This window comes from Protopterus annectens, chromosome 7.part0 (genome assembly GCF_019279795.1).
Source record: "Protopterus annectens isolate FY-2018-M chromosome 7.part0, PAN1.0, whole genome shotgun sequence".
Classification (NCBI taxonomy): Eukaryota; Metazoa; Chordata; order Ceratodontiformes; family Protopteridae; genus Protopterus; species Protopterus annectens.
The window spans coordinates 1,074,365,030-1,074,385,632 of NC_056739.1; the positions used below are offsets into that span (position 1 = coordinate 1,074,365,030).

The 20,603-nt window shown below is 39.8% G+C and overlaps 1 protein-coding gene across 1 annotated transcript in view; it reads right to left on the reverse strand.

Moving 5' to 3' along the window:
- Positions 1–20,603, reverse strand: part of LOC122806873 (tubulin monoglycylase TTLL3-like) — a 406,187-nt gene that overhangs the window by 64,316 nt on the left and 321,268 nt on the right. Inside the window, exon 11 of the mRNA XM_044077644.1 lies at positions 16,546–16,694. Within this exon, the coding sequence (XP_043933579.1) occupies positions 16,546–16,694 (149 nt within the window). The remainder of the gene's footprint in view (positions 1–16,545; positions 16,695–20,603) is intronic.

Below are 20,603 nucleotides of genomic sequence, written 5' to 3' on the forward strand. Positions count from 1 at the left end.
GCTGCAGTGGTTACTCATGTTGGTTAATACCAAGTCCAAGATATTATCACCTCTTGTGAGGGTATCACTAACTGTTCCAAGGCATTTGCATTGACAAAATTGAGGAATCTCTGTGCATTTGTGTTTTGGCATGAGTAACTCTTCCACTCTATGTTTGGGTAGTTAAAGTCACCCAGAATCAGGGTAAAGGGCTGAATCTTGATAGATTCTAAGAGGTTTAGATAGGCAGATTGGGCATTGTGAGTCAGATTTGGGGGCCAGTAGACAGCCATAATTTGTACAGGGGTCTTGTCAATAGTTAACTGCACCTGGAGTGTCTCCTGTGCGTCATACTGTTTGACCAGCCTGGAAGTGTGAATGTCTTTAATATATATTGAAACTCCACCTCCTTTGACTTTACTGCCCACAGTTTGCTGTCTGATTGTATGATATAATGAGTAACCTGGTAAGGCTGGGGTGCTCACCGCAGCTTTAAGCCAGTTTTCGTGACTGCTCAGATGTCAGCATTTTCCAGGGTTAAGAATGCTTGCAATGAGTGCAATTTCATGTTTAGACTCCTAGTGTTTAGCAGCATGACCTTTAATCTGTGTTTAGTTGAAATTTTTATGTTGGTAGTTTTAACTTCATCACTTTTCCTAAAAAAGACACTATGGGGGAGGTAATAACCTTTGCCAGAAGCCTAAAGCCCAGGTGAGACAGATGCAGGCCATCTATGGCAAAGCATCATGGTCTGTTGATCATATCTTCCCAGGCTGTCAGTTACTGGATCCCCCTGGAATGGCACCAGAAACTAAGTCAATTGGTGAAGTCAATGATTTTCTGTTTGTATTGAGGCATCATTCTGGGTGACTGTAGAATGCTGCTTAAGGTTAGGGACATACCTGCCTGGGACACGTATTCAGTGAGTTCAATCATGTCTCTCTTCATATAGTCCAGGCAGGTACATCTCAAGTCATTCACGCCAACATGGACTATGACAAAGTCATAACAGTATTTGTTGTTGAGAGACTTGCGTGCGTATATGATATGGCAAATTCTGGCCCCTGACAGGCAACTAACCGTGACTTTCTCCTTATCCAGCCTGGTGAGGGGCACATCTGTATGTCTCACAATGGAGTCTCCTATGACTAATGTTGTTGTTGTTGTTTGTCTTTTCGGCTTTTCCTGGTTAGGGGTCACCACAGAGGAACTCCGGTCTGCTAATGATTGGCAGTAGATTTTTATGGTGCCGAGTTGCCAGCCCGATGCCCAACCTTCAGTGAAGGCACGCCCATTCACGCATGTCTTTTGGAGGCCACTCGACCGCGGGTAGAACATGCAGACTTCACACAGAAGGCACTCCAGCCGAGAATTGAACAGGAGAACCTCTTGCTGTGAGGCAACAACACTACCGCTGTACCACCGCAGCTAGTCTCCTATAACTAATATGTTGGGTTTATGGTTAAGCCTTAATGGCTGTGAGACATAGCTGTGTGGACCATGCATGGTAGGTGGTGTGGAGGGCTGTAGAGATCGCGTGTGTTTTTGCCTCAGAGGCCTCCTTTGTTTGGGTATGTTTTTGTTGGGGACCTCCACATATGTGGGTGTATGTTGTGTAGGTGTGGGTGGTGTTTGAGGTGTGGTGTTTGTGTTGACAACCTTCTCAGTGCCAGATAGACTGGCTTGTGAGGGAGAAAGCAGAGATTCTTGGTTCCTAATGTAATTGCATCTCTCACAAATTGTTGTTCTAGGTGGTAGTAGTAGATGGGAGAGAAGTGGAAGCTATATGTGTAGGTGAAAACAGCTAAGATTTTAAAGTATGCAGATGATATAGTATTGGGTTAGAAGTGATGAGGAAATGAGTAAGGTTTTTGTAAAGAGTAAGATCGAGAGAGTACACTTTAAAGTTGAATAATTTAATTTTTTTTTTCCGCAGAGAAGGAGGTGGCATTGAGGTAAATTTAGAAATGATGAGTGTATTAATGCCTTAGGGCTACAGCTTAGCGAGAATACAGAATGTCAAGAAGATAGGGAAGTGTTAAAAAATGAGGGGATTGTGGATTTGTAGGAATTTTGTAAAATGAGTATGAAAAAGCTTTTCTGGTTCAGACTTTAAGGATAATAGTTGTTAATTTAGTGTTTCCAGAGGAGAAAGAGAAATATATTTTGAAAGTCTGCTAAAGTTCCATTTGATGCTCTAGTATTCATACAGTTAAAAGAGAGCTTGTGGTGTAGACCCAAAAGGAAGGTAGGTTATGTTGCACCTATAGTATGAAACACTATAGATGAGCTTTTAGTTTCTCACTTTCACTATGAGCACTTTCTGGATTTAACCCCTCAGATTGACATGCCACTGTATATATTCTGCTTTACCCTCCTCAATTATATTCAGTCTCAAATCATGCTCTTTTATAACCAGTCTTCATACTAGTATCTGAGCCAGCTATATTAACATCATAAGGACCCTTGATTATTTTTGCAGAAGCTTTATAAAACAGTTTATATGTTGATGCAATACCAAAAGGAAGTCTTAGAAATGTGTACTTTCCCATAGCTGAATTAAAAGCACACATATTGAACACACACTAACTGTGCATTCACGTTCTGATTTATTATTTCACCATGTTGAGTCTTTGAAAAGTCAGATGATTTAGCATAGATGGTGCATTTAGCCATCTGGGATTAAATCTTTAATTTCTTATTATTATATTTACAAACTAGTACTTTCTGACCATTTGGTTTTACATGATGACCAGAATAAAAAAGAAGTTTACATGACTGGTTCAGATTGCTGCATTTTATTCACAGTGCTAAAGACATTTAAGTACACAGTATACTGTACTATGAGTTGATGTCTAGTCTAAGCAGCACATTTTGCTTGTAAAATTTAAGCTGTTTTCCCAGATTTCCAGCTCATTTTCTGTATTTTTATCATGTACACCATTCAACTTTTTTACAGATCTTCAACACAAATTGTACACAGAAGTAACTCATTTTTGCTCCTGCTCTAATTCACACAAAATGGTTTCTACTGTAATTGTTTATGGTACATACTGTGATGCCCCACCACCAGCCCAGTAATCAAGCAGCCTCAATCCTCACCACTGGTAACGGTGGAGGACGTACACACTGGGAGTATGACAGGTACACATACAGTATTGCCAGATGTAGCTCTCTGCATCAAGTGCAAATTTCCTTAAGAGCACACAGAGACCACAGTCAGTCTGGGGCTTTTATTTCTCTGCTTCTATAGATATAAGACTCCCCACTGGCACAGCTATAGAGTTGAGACCTCAGCTGAGTGACCAAGCCAAGGCCTCTAGCACCCTCTCTGTCCATCCAGTGATTTGTGCCCCTGCCCAAGTAGCTGACACACACATTCTTTGAGGTTTGATTTACACACACACACACACACACACACACACACACACACACACACACACACACACACACACACACACACACACACACACCTGAGAAAGGCTGGCACAGGTTTATTAGCTATGCCCACTTCTGCCCAGACTATAAGGTAGCTATTACTGCCACCAGTCACTCCTTATCAGCTACTTTAAGGACCTTAACAAAGGGTGTCCAGTCTTACTGTGTAATGCTACTATCAATACAAATGGTAGTTTGACCAACAGCAAGGCTATTAGGAGTGGCCCAGTGTCACCAAATAGATATGCAAGTACTTTCAGAACTTAAATGCGTCTCACAAATGTCAGCCACAATGCTAGGTTTAAATATATTTAATAATAAATAATAAAAGAACAAAAAAATACTCAGTAAATAATCACAGTTACTTCAGAGTTCAAAATCACAGCAAATACTTAAAACAACATTGCAAGACAGTCTCAAATAAATACAGAAAACATCTAAGCTATACAGTGCTATATTCCTGACTGAGTCTAACAGAATTACTATTTTCTAGTTAACTTACTTACGGAGCAAGGCAAGTGTGGTGAATGGGTCTTCTTGTCAGGTCAAACACAAAATAAAGAATGCCCTGTCTCTCACTCAGAGACTTCTTAAATTAATATTCAAATATTATTGCTGGGATACTTACAGAATGGCATCATTTCTTGTCATCTGACGTCAGTTCCCAGGCTCACAACCACTGATTTTAGCATCTGCCTATGAACATACATAGACCTTAGATCTTTTGGCAACTGGTGGAAATTGTAAAGTAATTTACATTCCTCCACATTTAAAGCCAATACAAAAAAACTTCTCTAGTGCAGACATTCTGTTTCCTGTTGACCGAAACTGAAAGATAACATCTTTTTATTATGTGGTTATAAAGTAATTTAAGTTTTTAGCTATTCTTCTGAAGTTAACTTCTTGTGTTTCAGTTCCCATTGTTAATATATATATACATCTAAACAGTTGTAATAGAGTATATACATTTCTGCTCAGTACTTTACAAAATATCTCTTCAGCACACGTCTGTAAAATATGACATACAGTTCTAATACATTTTTAACACAGGCATATGAATCATGTTGATGTTCACAAATGACACACAACCACTTACAAAATTCCAGTTAGCTGGGATGGCAGTAGCTCTTTGGTCACACTTCTTTATAAATCATATTAATATTCACAAATGACATATAAGTATTTTCAAAACTCCAGGGAGCTGGGCTGGCCGTATCTCCTTTGGTTACACATACTTTAGCAGAATGATTTTTCTTGATATTTTTTGTACATAACTGAATTACAGCAGAACATTTTTTTATATAATTATGGCCACACTTTATGTACAAGGGTTTCTTTATGACATGCTTCCCCTCTCTCTCATATTTGTCAGTCTTATTGACTCATTTTATTCATTTTTAGCACATGCATCTCACAAGCCACTCTACATATATCAGAGAGATCTAGTACTTAAATCAAGGTACTTTATTTCATTCTCCATACATTAGTTTTTCTCAGACATTTACCACTTACCTGATCTTTTCTGATACTACACATGATTCTGTTTCAATCTAAAACATTATATAGCTCATTATACTTACACCCAGCTTAGTTCTTTAATTTAACAGCATAAGCATCAAAAGACTAAGTAGGAACGTATATCTTCATGAAGAATAAAATAATAAGAACAAATGATGGCGCCACTATATTTCCTCAAAACAACCAAGTTTGGATTACAAAAGTTTGCAAATAATGCTTGTATTGCATTAGCCTCAGCACATGGGCACACAGCTACTCAGAACCCATGCACTCATGTTTGTAACAGTACAAACAAATATGACATCTAAAACTAAGCATTTTTAAGGGCAAGCCCCTGTGGACCCGCCCAATATTGGAGGCTTAATTCCCATACCCACTTATTTTTTATGATTTACTGTTACAATGGTAGCTGCAATTCAAAAAAAAGGGATAAATGCTAGGCAGTAAAGCCCATCTCACTCTTTTTGTAGAAGGCAATCATCAGTACAAACACATATGAGTGTTACCATTTCACTTGTCTGACAGTAAGGCTACAGTAACACGAGCAAAAACAAAAAACACAAAAAACCTGCGCTACTATGCTCAAGCAACTGAAATGAGTCAGGGTAATTTGAGCAACTCCATGTATGCCATAAATAGCGAATACATGGCTGATTCTTTCACAGCTCACCACTCTTCTTTCATCACCATAATATTGTTTGTTTTTCCCTTTTTGAAACTCAGACATATTAAAAACTTTCAATGCTTCTTCCCCATTACATGCAGAAATACAGGACAGAATACTAGCTTTTTAGACTTCTCCAAAATTGGATTCACAGTCATGAAGAAATTCAATTTCCAGTCCTCAGGCAAATTGAACTGAAAAGAGAGGTTCAGTTTTTACATACAAACCATTTTTCAAGCAAAAACACATTATTTTCAGTTATTTATAAAAGTACATAACATCTGGAAAGTCGTTATCACAAGATGAAGAGACAAAAAATCAAGTTATGTACTAACCATAACATTCCATCTATGTTGTCCATCTTCATTTATCCTTGACTGATGGTTTTGGTTCTGAACATCGTAAATGACTTGGCCGTTAACGACAGCTCGCGATAACCAAAAACTCTCGAGCTTAAGCCCTACCCACAATGCCTCTCTCCTAGTTACCTCAGATTGAGTTTGTAGAAAAAGAGAATGACATAAAAATAATGCCTTCATAGAGGCTATATCCGGAACCTTCATAGGTAAACAATAATAAGGTCTTCATATTGTCCATTCCAGGAAAACTACTGCTTGGGCAGAGGAAGAATGGAGGGAAGTCAAGGATAAATAAAGATGGACAACACAGGTGGAATGTTGTAAGTACATAACTTCTTTATCTGATGTTGTCAATCTTCATTTATTCCTGACTAATGGGACAGAGTCCCCTTCTACCTTTGATCTTGGGAGGATTCACAGAAGTATATTTATGAATGCCATTGCACTACACGGGTCTCTTCAACTGGAAACTAAACTCAATTTGAAACAGATGGTGAAGGTGTGTGGAGTAGCTCAAGTTGCTGCTGTACATATATCATCCATAGAAGGTGAAGATTAAAACTTTGGAAGTAGCCATGGCTGTCATGGAAAGAGCTTTTCAAAGGAACAGGCAAATCAATTTCTTTCTGTGTTAGACAAATGAAATCCAATTTAGAGCCATCTGGCTAAAGTAACCTTGTTGTATACAGATAAAAGCATAATTGTCTGTGAATATCTAATAAATACCAACAGTATTTAATTTTATTTGAAGAGTTGGGAAAGAAGACTAGCAAATTGATTGTATAATTTACATTGGTGTGTGACATCACCTTAGGAATAAAGGAAGGGTTAAGCCTTAGGGAGTCTCTATCTCTCTGAAAAGAGGAACGGAGGTTTACATAATATGGCTTATTATTTTGGAATTCCTCTGGCAGAAGCCAATGCCACTAAGAAATAACATATTCCCGGGACAAAGGTTTTGTAATTCCCATTTAGCTACAGGTCGGCAGGATGGCCGTACAAAATCCCAGAAGACCAAAACAGAGATTCGAAGGTGAGGTATAACCTTTATGAGGAAGTCTTAATAATAAAACTCCTCAAGAAAGAGCCATGCTAGCTGGACTTAAATAGCTGAAGGTTTAGCTCCTGTGTTGAAAATGAAGGCTAAAAGGTCTTGAATTTTTTCACTAGGAATCAAGGAGTCAATATCACCTTCTGAAATCCAGAAGGTGAAATTTCGTCCTCTGACTAGTGTACTGTTTATGTGTGGATGGCTCAGGGGAAGTTAAGAGATTGTGACGTACTGGGGAAGAAAGACTTGTCTGCCTGGCAATGACTGAAACTGTGGGAATTAGGCTGTCGAGTTGAGGTTCAGAATGTTCATTTGAGTCAAACTGTCTTGATGGGACAGAAGGTCTGCAGCTGGGTCCAAGTCCATGGTTTTTGCATCAGATAATCCAAAGAAAAAAGGGGACCACCATATTCATCGTGACCAATAAGGACTAATAATGATTACTTTGCTCCTCAATTGAATTGCTTTCTGTAGAACTTTGAAATTAAGGGGAAATGGAGGAAAGCATATAGAAATCCAGGGGACCAAGGGTATAAAAGAGAATCCCTCAGTGACTGCCCTGAAGGGTTGGGCAGAGCAGGGTAGTTGCTGCACTTGTAGTTCAAATGTGAGGCAAAAGGCTGCAGGAAGGCTGGCCCCCCTGACGAAGAAATACTTTTCATTATGTTTGGATAGTGAGGCCACTCGTGAGACAGAAGATTAAACTGCTCGATTTGTTTGCTATCATAAACTGGTTGGGAGAAATTGCCCATTGTTATGGTCTGAGTGCTTCTCGTCAAAGGGGGGTTAAGATTTGGTCCCTCCTGCTTGTTGATTTACCAAACCACCGACATATTATCTGACTGAATTGCAATTGTTCCCAAAGGAAGAGTAGTCTGAAAGGTTTGCAACGGTAAAGACACTGGTTTCATCATTAGAACGTTGATATGTAAATTGACCTTCATAGGGATCCATGGAGTGTATAACCCAAATAATGCTTGCATCCCCAGTTGGGAGGCATCTGTGGACACTATGATTTTGGCTGTGAAGAGAACAAAGGAATGGTCCCGAGGAATCTCTGAGTGCAGCCTCTAAATTAGATCTTTTCTGCAAAGATCAGAGGTCAGAACTGATCTGGCATAGGTTGATGAGGTAATAACCACTGATATGCAAGTAGCCATTCAAGAATTCTCCTGTGATAGTTTGTCAAGGGAACTAGTGTAATAGCCGCAGGGCCTTGAACCTAGAGGCTATGAAAGTTTCTGAATTGAACATTGCACCTAGGAACTCTAAACCTTAAGTCAGGGTCAATTGTGATTTTTTGTATTTGACAATTGTTCCCAGGTATGTACAAGTTAGGAGAACATAGTCTTTAGGTTTTATTAACAAATGCCTGGTTGGAGCGGAAATTAGGCAGTCACCCAGGTAAAGAAACACCTAGAACTCTTGCAGTCTCAAGATAGCTGCTGTTTATGATGTGTTAGGGAAGATTTATCCCTTGATTGGTGGAGATGAAGAAAATGCAATCAGAGAGCCATTTTCAACACTGTGGGGTCTGTGGTAAGAACAGAAAACAAAACCATGAACTGGCAATGAGCGGCTACAAGCCAGAACTGGAGGAACCTTCTGAAGCTTTTGTCCATTTAATAAGGTAATATGGACATACACTTCCTGAAGGCCTATGGAGCATATCCAATCGCCCTTTTTCAAGAATGGAAAATTGCTCTGAAGTGTGACTATACAGAATCCTGTTTGGCAAACCAATTTGTTCAGAATGCTGAAATTCAAAAATGGTCCCTAGTCCCCTGTCTTTTCCTTTTTTTTACAGTTTTGTAATTGCATAACTGTTGGATCCCTGTCATTGGGTGGAATATAAGGTATTTTATTTTGTACTGGGGGGGGGGGGGCAGAAAGGATATGACATAATTCTGGACATAATCCCCTGCAGTCAAGAATCTGTAGTTATTTCTAGCCAGACGTTTAGGTGCAAGGATAAGCACCCTCTCCAACTGCCTTCAGAGGAAGGTAAATGGGCTACCGTTCAGGAGCACTGGTAGCACTTACTAAGGAAAGAATCTCTGAAAGTGTTGTTCTGTGGGCCACATCTGCCTCAAGAGTGGTGTTTTCCTTGAAGTTCCACACTCTGCCCCTGGGAGAACTGTTTCTACATGTGTCTTAGAAAGACCTTTTGGGTTTTGACCCACATTTCCCCAGCACCCCTCTGATTCCTGGAAAAGGATCTTTAAGGGGAAAGATATGTCTATGTCAGAAAGGGTCTTAACATCTTTCTCACACTTGAGTAATGCTTCTTGAACTTCTGGGCCAAAGGGAGATGGTCCATCAAAAGAAGCAGTGATGGATGAAGACCCAAATGACTCCACAAAATCACATAGACACATCCAGGCATGTCTCGCAATGGCTATGCCTGAACTTGCCATTCTGCAAGTGCAATGAGCATCATGGACGAGCTGAACATAGATTGTAGGGTTGATGACTGGGAAGCAAGTTTCTCTTTTGCCTCATCAGAGGCACTCCCGCAAGGGTATCAGATAACTCTTTAACTAGATCTTTTTGAAGTTTAATAAACGTGACCAGAGATTCAAAGATCTTAAGGGATAGGTCGATGGAGTGTGAACTCACTTTCCAAACCTATCCATTGTCTGAAACTCTCTGTTAGGTAGGTGAATAGAGGACTTTATACAGCCCACATCTTTCCTGAGTCAGCTGCAACAACAATGGACTCTACAGACAGATCTTTGGCCTTGAACTGTTTATAGTTGGAGGAAGAAAAGAATTTGTCAGGAGTACTAGGGATGGACTGAAAATGAGTCAGGACCTTTCCATGCCTGTTGAACGATCAACTGAACAAGGTTATCAGCAGACTGAATCACCCAAGTGATAGTCGGGTGCTAAATGGTAGTTACACTGATTACTCTGGGGTAGTTTTTTTTTTCCTTTTTTTTGGGACTGCTTCTTCTGCACTTTCTCTTCTGATGGGGCCTCCTTGGTGGGAGTGGCCGAGGGAGGTTATCAGAAGAAGGATGGTTCGGATATCCAGGAAACCTGCCATCTGGGCATTCACTATGGAGATGTTAAGGATTCTTCATAGCCCTGAAAACTGAACTCCCTCAAGAGGGAAGGGACAAAGGAACCAAGAAAAACAACCTCAGAACCGTGGTCAGTCTACATCCTAAAAAGACAACTGCTGAGGCAGAAATCGGGACATAATCAATGCGTGCTGATGATTCATGATACAGGGACTACTCCAAGAAGTAAGAGTTGGCTCCTGCTTCACAGAGTTGACAGCACAGACTCCTCTCCCCGAGAGGACTCTGGATCTAAAAGGTCAAAGAGCTTAGAGTAATCAGTGATTCCGGAAGCAAGAGCATCTCCGGAATCAATGCAGTCAGCCTGGGTGGGTTGGAGCTGAATACTGTAAAGACTCAAAAGGAGTGAACTATCCTAGGAAGTATCCTGAAAAAGTTTAATCAGGGCCGAGAGGTTTGGCGTCGATGGAAAGCTCTGCTCTGATAAGGATATTTGGTTCCATAGTTGCTGTCGGAACTAAAGCAATATTTGTTTTAGAACCAAAGATCCTTTGGTGCCTAAGATGCAGATACAAATAAGGCTATCGGTTCCACAGATGCTGTCACAACCAAAGCAATATTTGTTTTGCAACCAAAGATCCTTTCAGCGCCAAAGATGCAGATACCAATAGTGCTATCGGTTGCATAGATGCTGTTGGAACCCAAGATCCTTTGGTGCTGAAGATACAGATACCAATAAAGCTATGGGTTCCACAGATGCTGTTGGAACTGAAGCAATATTTGATTTAGAACCTAAGATCCTTTGGTGCTGAAGATGCAGACTCAGATAAGGCTATCATTTCCATAGTTGCTGTCGGAACCATAGCAATATGCTTAGAAGCAGTCGGTTCAGAGGAACTTAAATAAACTGAAGCTTTGTGTCATCTAGAAGATTGTGTCAGAGAAGAAGGTGGCACTGAACTGGTACTATTCTCTCTATTTTTTGTCAAAACAGAAGAAAGGCTGATGAGAGGAAAGTTTCACTTTCCTCCCTGTCAGCACCGGAGAAGGCCTCCATCTCAAAATTAATGTATTCTTAAAACACAATATGAGTGTGTTATTTCTTCCTTGAAACAGACATGGACGTAGCAGAAACAGAAAACCCAGAGGGAAAAAATTGACAGAAAGGGTGAATCTACTGAACGCATTTCTGGCACATCTTAAAAAAACAGAAGGGCCCTTAGATTTTTCAACCATAAACTTTAAAGGGAACCAGAAACACACTTTCCCAGGAGAAAAACTGCCGAACACATCCACTCACATACTCAGACAAGATAGAGAAGGAAAGCAGAACAATAAGATTTTTTTTAAAACCAACAACAAGAAAGAACTTACCAACAATGGTAGGAAGAGTACATATCTGTATGGATGAAGAGAACTACCAATGATGGTACAGAGAATACACTTGTATTGACTAAAAAAGGAGAGGGCAGAAAGCACATGGGAACAAGTAGAAATATATAGCAAAGAAAAATTCTTTGGGGAAAAGAAGGTTATAAATAGAAAATAACAAATAATTGACTTAGCTTGAGAGCTCTGGTGAATGCGTCTGTTTCTAAAAGTGGCAAAAGAGATCTGAGGTAACTAAGAGAGAAGCATTGTGGGTAGGGCTTAAGCTCGAGAGTGGTCATTGCAAGCTATAGTAATGGTCAAGTTGGTTTCAATGTTTGGAACAGAACCCATCAGTCAAGAATAAATGAAAATTGACAACATCAGATCTGGTTGCTTGTGGTTACTATCACCAATATCTATTTCAGACTACATGACAAACATACTGAACTATGATACAGACTAGAGGCACTAAATGTCTTATATACACTTATAATTGTTGGTGTAAATACGTTACTGTGTATACCTGTCTTCTAATTATGTTTGTTCATACTACAGTACTAATATTGCAGTGCACTTTGGGACAGTGATGCTTTATTACTGGTACATAATCTGTCAGATAACGCATTAAACCAAGGTGTCATAAGCACATGCAGATGCATACAAAAGATTTGATATACAGAGTATGGCAGTTTCTGTGATGTCTTGGCCAAGCTTTCCTCTGGCTATAAGGTGAACCATGGATAAAGGGCTGATAGACCTAACATGCAAATAAACGAATATAAAAAGGAAGGAAGTGATCACTCTAGTGTGATACTTAGCAATGGCAGAGGAGTAAACAATTAGTCTGATTGTAGTGGTAGAGGGAAGCATAGATAACACAAGCACAACAGCTGCATTAACAGCAATGGAGAGGGCTTTGGATGTGGTAATATCTGGCTTCAGGATGCACAGGAAAGTGCAGAAATTAGTAAGGTGGTAGGGCATATTTGGGATGGAATAGAATGCCAAGGGGCAGAAATAGATGATGGTGATGATGAAAAATAAGAAAAGGAGGGGAAATACTCATATGTTGCCTTTCAGACCTTTCAAAGGTGGAGAGTGGTACTTGTGGGGATTATCTACAGTGTGCAGACTTACCAGATCAGTTATGAATGACAGCAATGGCTAAGGTGACAACGTGAGTGGCTGGGCAAGAAAGAGAAGATATTTCCTCATGGTAAGTAGTGAGCTGAGAACTACCCAACCGCTTCTGATCATCAATCATTTCATGAATCGCTACTACAGTCTGGTCTCTTAAGTACTAAACCTGAGTGACTTCTTTGAAGCAGTCACCAAAGCCATAGATGAGGGTAAAATGGTTCATACAGCTTATCTAGATCTCGCCAAGGCTTTCGACACCATCCCCCACTCTGGAATTATAGATAAGCTCACTAAACTAGGTATAAATCCCTATGTCACGAGATGGGTTGCCAACTGGCTCATGGACAGAACCCACACTGTGAAAGTAGCGGATTCCAAATCCGACATCAGACCAGTGACAAGTGGAGTACCACAGGGTTCAGTCCTGGGTCCTCTCCTGTTTGGTATCTACTTCTCTGAAGTGCAAGCCAACACAGAAGGTCTTTGGCTAACAAAATTTGCAGATGACTGCAAACTAGGAGCCATAATCGAAACTCCTAACGATGTGGACAAACTACAAAAGGGCCTCACTGAGACAGATACCTGGTGTCAAAGCCATGGCCTGAAGCTCAATGCCAAAAAGTGTATTGTCATCCCTTTGGTAAAAACTCTGTACCCATGAACTACCACATAGCTGGTAGTCTACTTAATGCCGAAAATGTGATAAGAGACCTTGGGACACAGGTGGACAGTAGTCTCTCCTTTGATAATCACATCGCCACAGTGGTCAGGAAATCCTTCTACATGGCTCATCTCATCACAAAAGGATTCTCATCCAGAAAAAGAGGTCATTGTTCCCCTCTACTCATCACTCATTAGACCCATTATAGAGTACAATGCCCCTTTTGGTATGTACCTCACAAGACATCTACAACAACTGGAAAGACCACAGAAATACCTCACAAAGAGGATTACTGGCCTCAAACAGATGCCCTATGCAGACCGTCTCAAAAAACTACAGCTTTACTCCATCGCATATCACCTACTCAGGGGCGATCTCTACCTAACATACAAAGCTATGTCAAACCCAGAGCTGTTGGACATGCTCCACTTAAAGAAATCCCAATCCCTCCGAGCTACACGCTCTAGGGACCTAAACCTTGTCACCACAATAAACAGAACATGCTGGAGGGATAGATTCCTGTCCCAGAGACTTCCCATACTCTGGAACAGACTACCTATGTCAAACAGAGCTCCTCATTAGCACTCTTCAAGAAAAATCTTGATGATTGGATGGGAAATGGGAAATTCACCCCAGGGATCACTTCTGTGGCTCTGCTCGACAGGGGCACAGGAAAATCATTTTCTTGGGTGGCGAAAGCCAGGGTACATTTTTTGGCTAGGCTTGTATGGGCCCTAGGGCCGATAGCCTAGTACCTACCTATGAACCTATAAACCTACTGTATATAATATAAACTGGTGGTGTCTTAGCCAGAGCTCCCCTGGTAGAAGGACTAGTGACTTTGTGGGATTATCGAGTAATCATATGAAATAAATAAATATATTATGAATTATTAGTTGCAATACATATGTGATAAATTATAATATGATGCAATAGAGAAGATGATATTATATGATAAGAAAGTGAGCAAACAACTGCTAAAGTAGTAAGGAAACTTTTAAAGGAACTCTTAGACATAAGAGAAGGCATAACCAGTAGAAAACCTGATGCAATCCTTTTGGTACCATTAGTTATTATTTATATTCTGCGGTGGTGCAGCAGTAGCGTTGTAGCCTCACAGCAAGAGGTTCTCCCGTTTGATTCTCGGTTGGAGTGCTGGGAGTGCCTTCTGTGTGGAGTCTGCATGTCCTCCCTGCGGTTGGGTGGGCATTCAAAAGACATGCGTAAATGGGCATGCCTTCGTTGAAGGTTGAACGTCGAGCTGGCACCTTGGCGTTCGTGAAAATCTACTGCCAATCATTAGCGGACCGGAGTTCCGCTGTGGCGACCCCTAACCAGGAAAAGCCGAAAGACAACAACAGCTAATGTTATTCTTTCAGCAGTAATTTATATAGTGCTGCAGATTTCACTCCAGCAACTGCCCAAAGAGGACAGTGTCAGTTCAAAGAAGAATGAAAATGGTGACAGTGACATTTTAAATGTGTCATCGTTATAGGACCTTTAAACTATACAGCTCATGGCTTTACAAAATGGATGTCAGTGAAGCTTCTGAACTGATTGATTTGAGTGCCTTCTATAATGTCATGTAGCTCTATACCTTCTCGAGAAACGCAGATACAATAATTATACAACAAGTTTAATTTATGAAATGTAAATCATGAAACCGCAAAGATCTTTGAATTGAAAAGGTGATATTGGAGGAATAAAGAAATACCTACAGAGGAGCCAAAGCAGAAAACAGAACAGAGTGCAACAGTCTTGGGCCTAACTCTGGATAAGTGTAAGTACTGCAAAGAAACAATATGCAAAGCAGGTAAGCAAAAAAGGAGAAGAAACCAATCTGGTTCTCAGAGAAAGTAAAAGGCACAGAGCTTGGACAAACATTGCTTGTATTTACGGTTAATGAGGAAACCCAAGAAGCAATCATTTCAACATTTAAACAGAAAAACCCCAAAATAAACAAACAAAAAGTGCCCAAAAAGAAAGGTGAGGAAATATCTTGAAGCAGTAAAATTGCTGGATAAATTTTCACGTTACTATTAAAAACCTTAGGAGATAAAGGCAGGCAGGGGCTGAATTATAAAACAATTAAAGGTGTCCAAGGTTATACAACAAAAGAAAAGAATGAAGCATTCCTGTTAATCCTTATCTGTTAAGATACAGCCTATCATTTGTTGCTTGAAAAACAAGTGACCTTAGATAAGAAGACCGAACTGAGTGCACTTGTGGTAGGAGGTGTCATGTGAATGTTACAGCTCTGAAAGGGTTAATGTAAAATGACTGGAAGAGATCTATGCAACTTTATTAAAGGCGTCTACCTGAGGAGATGGTGGCAGGCTGCAGTGCTCTCTGTGATGTGTCACTTTTACACTGGAACAACATCTACAGACCAGAGGTGGTAGGGACAAGTTACACGTGGGAACCACTTCTTTCAGTTTGAAACGTGTGCATGTAGTTTATTAGATGGATAAAGTAAGAGTGCGTAGCTTGGTGTTAAATGAATTCTGCAACTGGCATTCAGCATAACTGATTAAAAATGACGTGAGAATGAGTATAAACCGAGAGAGTAGTGATGCAAATATAAACTTAGCAAGCTGTGAGCAATGATACAAAAGCTGTGTAAACTCAACAGTCCGGGGGGGGGGTTACAGAAGACATTCAGAGAGTATTAGGCACAGTGCTTGCAGTGCAGTTGGAGTAGTGTAAACTAAGACAGCAGTGAGGAAAAATACAAGGCCAAGAAGTGCTTGTAATGAATATAAACTGAAAAGAATGAGGATCATCAGAACGTCAGAGGGGACAGAATGAGGATCAGTAATGCGTCAGAGTTGTGGGGAACAATACATTTGGTGAGCTTGTGATAATACATAATCTGTGAGTAATGGAGAGCAATCCGTAGTTTGCTGGAGATTACTAAAAAAGGACCCATAATGGTGATTTTTCATTGCTATCCTTCCAGTCTGTTTATTGCCAACATGGTATCAAGACAAAAGGAGAAATGTGTGTTTCCTTTGATGAGCCCTTGTTTGCACTACAGCAAATTGTCTAGATAAGTGATGCTGATCTCATGATACTGTGAATGTTCTCTGTCAAATGGTTGTGAAATTCAGTACAAAGAAGCGAACTGCGATCCATTGTTGGGAGTATAATTCCACAGTACTGTACAGGTAAGAGATAGGGAAACTGTCTGTTACAACTCAATACCATTCCCTAAGGATTACTGTTATGGAAAAGAGTATTATTACTATTATTACAGGAAATGTAAAGGTCTTTAAGAAACATGAAAAAGCAGCAAAAAAAATGTTTGTGAGTCATATTTAATGCAGACAGTCTCTTACCTCGACCCCTTGACTTGGCTCCTGGCTTCACTATCCAGATATTATGTATCCCTTCTATTTCCAGCTGGGGGTTCACTTCTCGTAGCTTTTCTAGCATGGTATCGCATTGTTTTTTGTAGGCCTCTGAGTTTTCAATGGAAGCATTATCACTGTGGGTAAAAAAAATAATTAACATTTGAACTCTGTTTCCTTATGGAAGTCAAACATTAGATCACCAAAACAGGAAATGTCACCTCTTTAAGACAATACTTGAAGATAAGGTACAGTGGTTGAGAACAGATTTGTTTTCATCTGTTTCTGCTGATTCCAAAGGCTTATTGCCCACTATTCTACTCTTTCATTCTTCCTTATAAAACATTTTTGCAAAGTGATGGCACATGAGTAACTTCCCAAGCCCCCTGCGAGTTATATATATCAACTCCAAGATGGCACTAAAGTGCGAAAAGGGCATATTCCCTATTTCTATTACACCATGATCTTACACCTGAAAAAAGCTGGCACAATCACAACCTGGCAGTACACTTCTCAATCTACAACCATTATCTGCATCTTTAGACCAACCGCAGTCAACCAATATTCCATTCAATAGATCAGCAAACAGATGACAATAATAGATCGGCTGTGTTCTCTGCCACATAGATAGAAGAACCCATATATGATATATATGATATATATATATGGGTTCCCTTTTTAATTTTGAAATACTGAAATCCCGAATTACAGCATTTAGAAATTAAAATACAGAAGTCTTGAAATACCGGTAAACCAGAAGCGCAAAATACAAAATCCCAAAGTACAGAGATTTTGAATTAGCACTTCTGGTGTTGTGGTGTGTGAATGGTAAGATGTGAGTTTGGGTATGTATGTGTATGTCTGTTGGTTATGTGTTTTGACTGTGATGTGTGTGTGCGAGGGTGTGTACAATGTGTGGGAGTGAGCTGCTTGTGTGTGTCTGATTGTGAGATCTCGGAGTAAGTATATTTAAGTAGGGGGTGTGTGGGGGGCATGCCCCCCACATGGGGGGGTGCAGGAGGGGCTTGCTCCCCTGCTTATCTGTAGGGTAGGATATTATATTTGAGTTGGGGGGAAATTGTGTGTATGTGTTTGTGCGTGCTGTATCTTTAGTGTAGCGTCGGGATTTTGAATTTCGTGGTTTTAGGGTTTTGGCATTTGGTGTCTTCGGCTATGTAATTTCGAAATACTGAAATTCGGGATTTTAGTATTTTGAAATTACATAATCTCATATATCTATATATATATATATATATATATATATATATATATATATATATATATATATATATATATATATATATATATATATATATATATATATATATATATATATATATACATATATATATATATATATATATATATATATATGTAGATGCAGTTGATAAGACTGAATGCTTTTTCACTCTTTTTCACTTGACTGCTGGCTGATTTCCATGCGAGATCACATTACAGTGGGGTATGAGAATTTGCCTTTACACTGCTGTTGTGCAGTCTTGCAGTTGGTATATATATATATATATATATATATAAAATTAGCAAGGGTTGTGGAGAGTGCAGGGGTAAACTTTTTTTTTTCTTTTGTAATGCGATCATTTTAGATTCTTTCTAAATAATTTTTTTTTGTTCACGCTTTGAAGTGTTTGATATTTTATGATAGAATCATGCATGTATATTTTTATTTATTTCCTTTATATTTGTTGACCAGGGAAGTCTGGCTGAGCACAAAGGCCCCTTTTAAGTGGAGGCCCAGGCAGAAAATCTCCAGTACATGCAGTAAAAACAGAATATTTTAAGTTATACAATATCTGTAATGTCAGGTAGAATACAATTAAAATAAATTTTACAATGTCAAAACTGATAAGGTGATAACTTTACATAAAGTAGTAAATCTTCTTATGCTACTTATATTCTATACAAATACAGTTAAATAACTATGCTCTCTCTCTCTCTCAGTCTATTCATAATGGGTTCCCTTCAGTTTATCCATGTTTTCAGAATGTCGAATGTCATGTGGTTGAGATCTTAAGATCAACGTTGGAAACATCAAACTGTTTGTACAAAGATCACAGTACAGTGGGGATTGGAAAAATTGCCCTTTTCCCGAATGTAGTGGTGCATATAATTAGCAGGGAGTGTGCAGACCCCATGTGTGGGGTGCAGGGGGGGCTTGCCCCCCATCAAAAACGTAGCTTCTGCTGCTTCTGCATTTTTCAACATTTCAGAATGTAAGTCATATGGTCTCAACCACATGAAGTTTGATATTCTGAAACATCTATCGTGTAAAGCAGACCTATATCTTTTATATAAAAAAATATATATTTAAATGTGGATCTACTTTACATTACCATAAGTCCATAACACTGAAGACGAAATAACTGAAACAAATATAATGAAACTTAGAATGCTGAACCTCGTCTTTTTTCCCAGGGCAAGCAAACATTTTCCCAAAACTATACTACAACACACCGAACTATCTGAAACCCACCTAGGTGTTTGGAGGTTCCCAATGTCTCTGTTAATGAGATCCATGATGATGCGCTCCATAGACTTGCAGACCAAGCTAGTCAGGCTTACAGGGCCATAATTCCCAGGGTCTGTTGTGGCTCCACCTTTGTGGAGCAGAATAACCATTGCTGTGCACCACTCTATGGGCACATAGCTTGTGGAGAGGCTGAGTTTGAACAGTGTGTTTAGATGAGGGGTTAGTTCATCTTTGAGCTCATGTAGGACACAGCCTGGGACACTGTCTGGTCCCATTGATGCTGTGTTTTTGGCTTTGGAGAGGGCTGTTTTAACCTGAGTGCCTGTGATTTCAGGGGCACTACATTCTTCTGGTATGGTTATGGGCCCTTTTGAGGTTGAGAGGGGGGTGAAGTTTGCATTGAACCTGTCTGCCAGGATGTTGGTGATATCGGTCAGTTCAGTGTATTTAGTGCCATTCTGCACTAACTTCGAGCAGATCTGAGAATTGCCACTTAAATTCTTGACATAGCTAAAGAATACCTTGTGGTTATCTTTGGAGTCCTTGGCAATTTTTCTTTCGAAGCTAGCCTTGGATGATTGTATGAGGGATCATAGTTTCTTGCTGATACTGATCAAGGATGTCTTCCCTTCTTGGAATTTTACTCTTTTCTGTACTAGTTTCCTCCTTCTATTGTATAGCTTGTTTATGGTAGGGGTCTACCAGACTGATTTCCTTTTCTTGGAGGAGTGAGCCTTGGTTTTGCTTGGGATAGCATGATCCATGCATTCTTGCAGGTACCCGCAGAGTGCATTAGTAAAGGATTTTACAGCTTGGACAGCGTTATCCTTTAACATGGGGGCTTTGAAACTTTCCACCTCAGTATGGATTCATTATTCAATTAAGGAAATATGTGAAATGTATGTGTGGGTGTGTTAAATAGCAGAGGTATGAGGAGTCTAGAAATGGATGTGGAAATGGGAAAGGGACATAGTGTGGAAGTAGGTAAGGTATATAAGCAAGCATAGGTGACGTATGTGAGTGTGAGAATGTGCACTCTATGTGGGTGTGAACATTAGTGGTGGTGAAGGAATGGATGAAGTTGTGAATGTAGAAATGGAAGAGGTAACTGACAGTGAGAAAGGGTACAGTATATGAATGTGCATGTGTGTGGACACAGATGACTCAAGAGAATAAGGGAATAGTTGAATATATGGGTGTGAACATGAGTGACTTATGAGGTGTGGGATAGGATGAGGTATGTGGGGGTTGAAATTGGTGTGAGAAATGGGTAAGAGATGTGGGGGTAGAAATAGAAGACTTATATGGAAATGAGTGAGATACACTGGTGTATCACTGGTTTCTTATGTGGGTGTGAAAAGGGGTGAGATATTTGGGTATAGAAATTGATTACTTATGTGGGTAAGAAAATAGTTGAAATATGTGAGTTTGGGAATAGATGCCTTATGGGGAAATGGGTGAAATATGTGGATGTGGAAACTTTTGACTAATTATTGCTCGAATGGATTGGGTGTGTAAGTCATAGAAATGGGAAAGATATGTGCAGGAATGGGTGAGG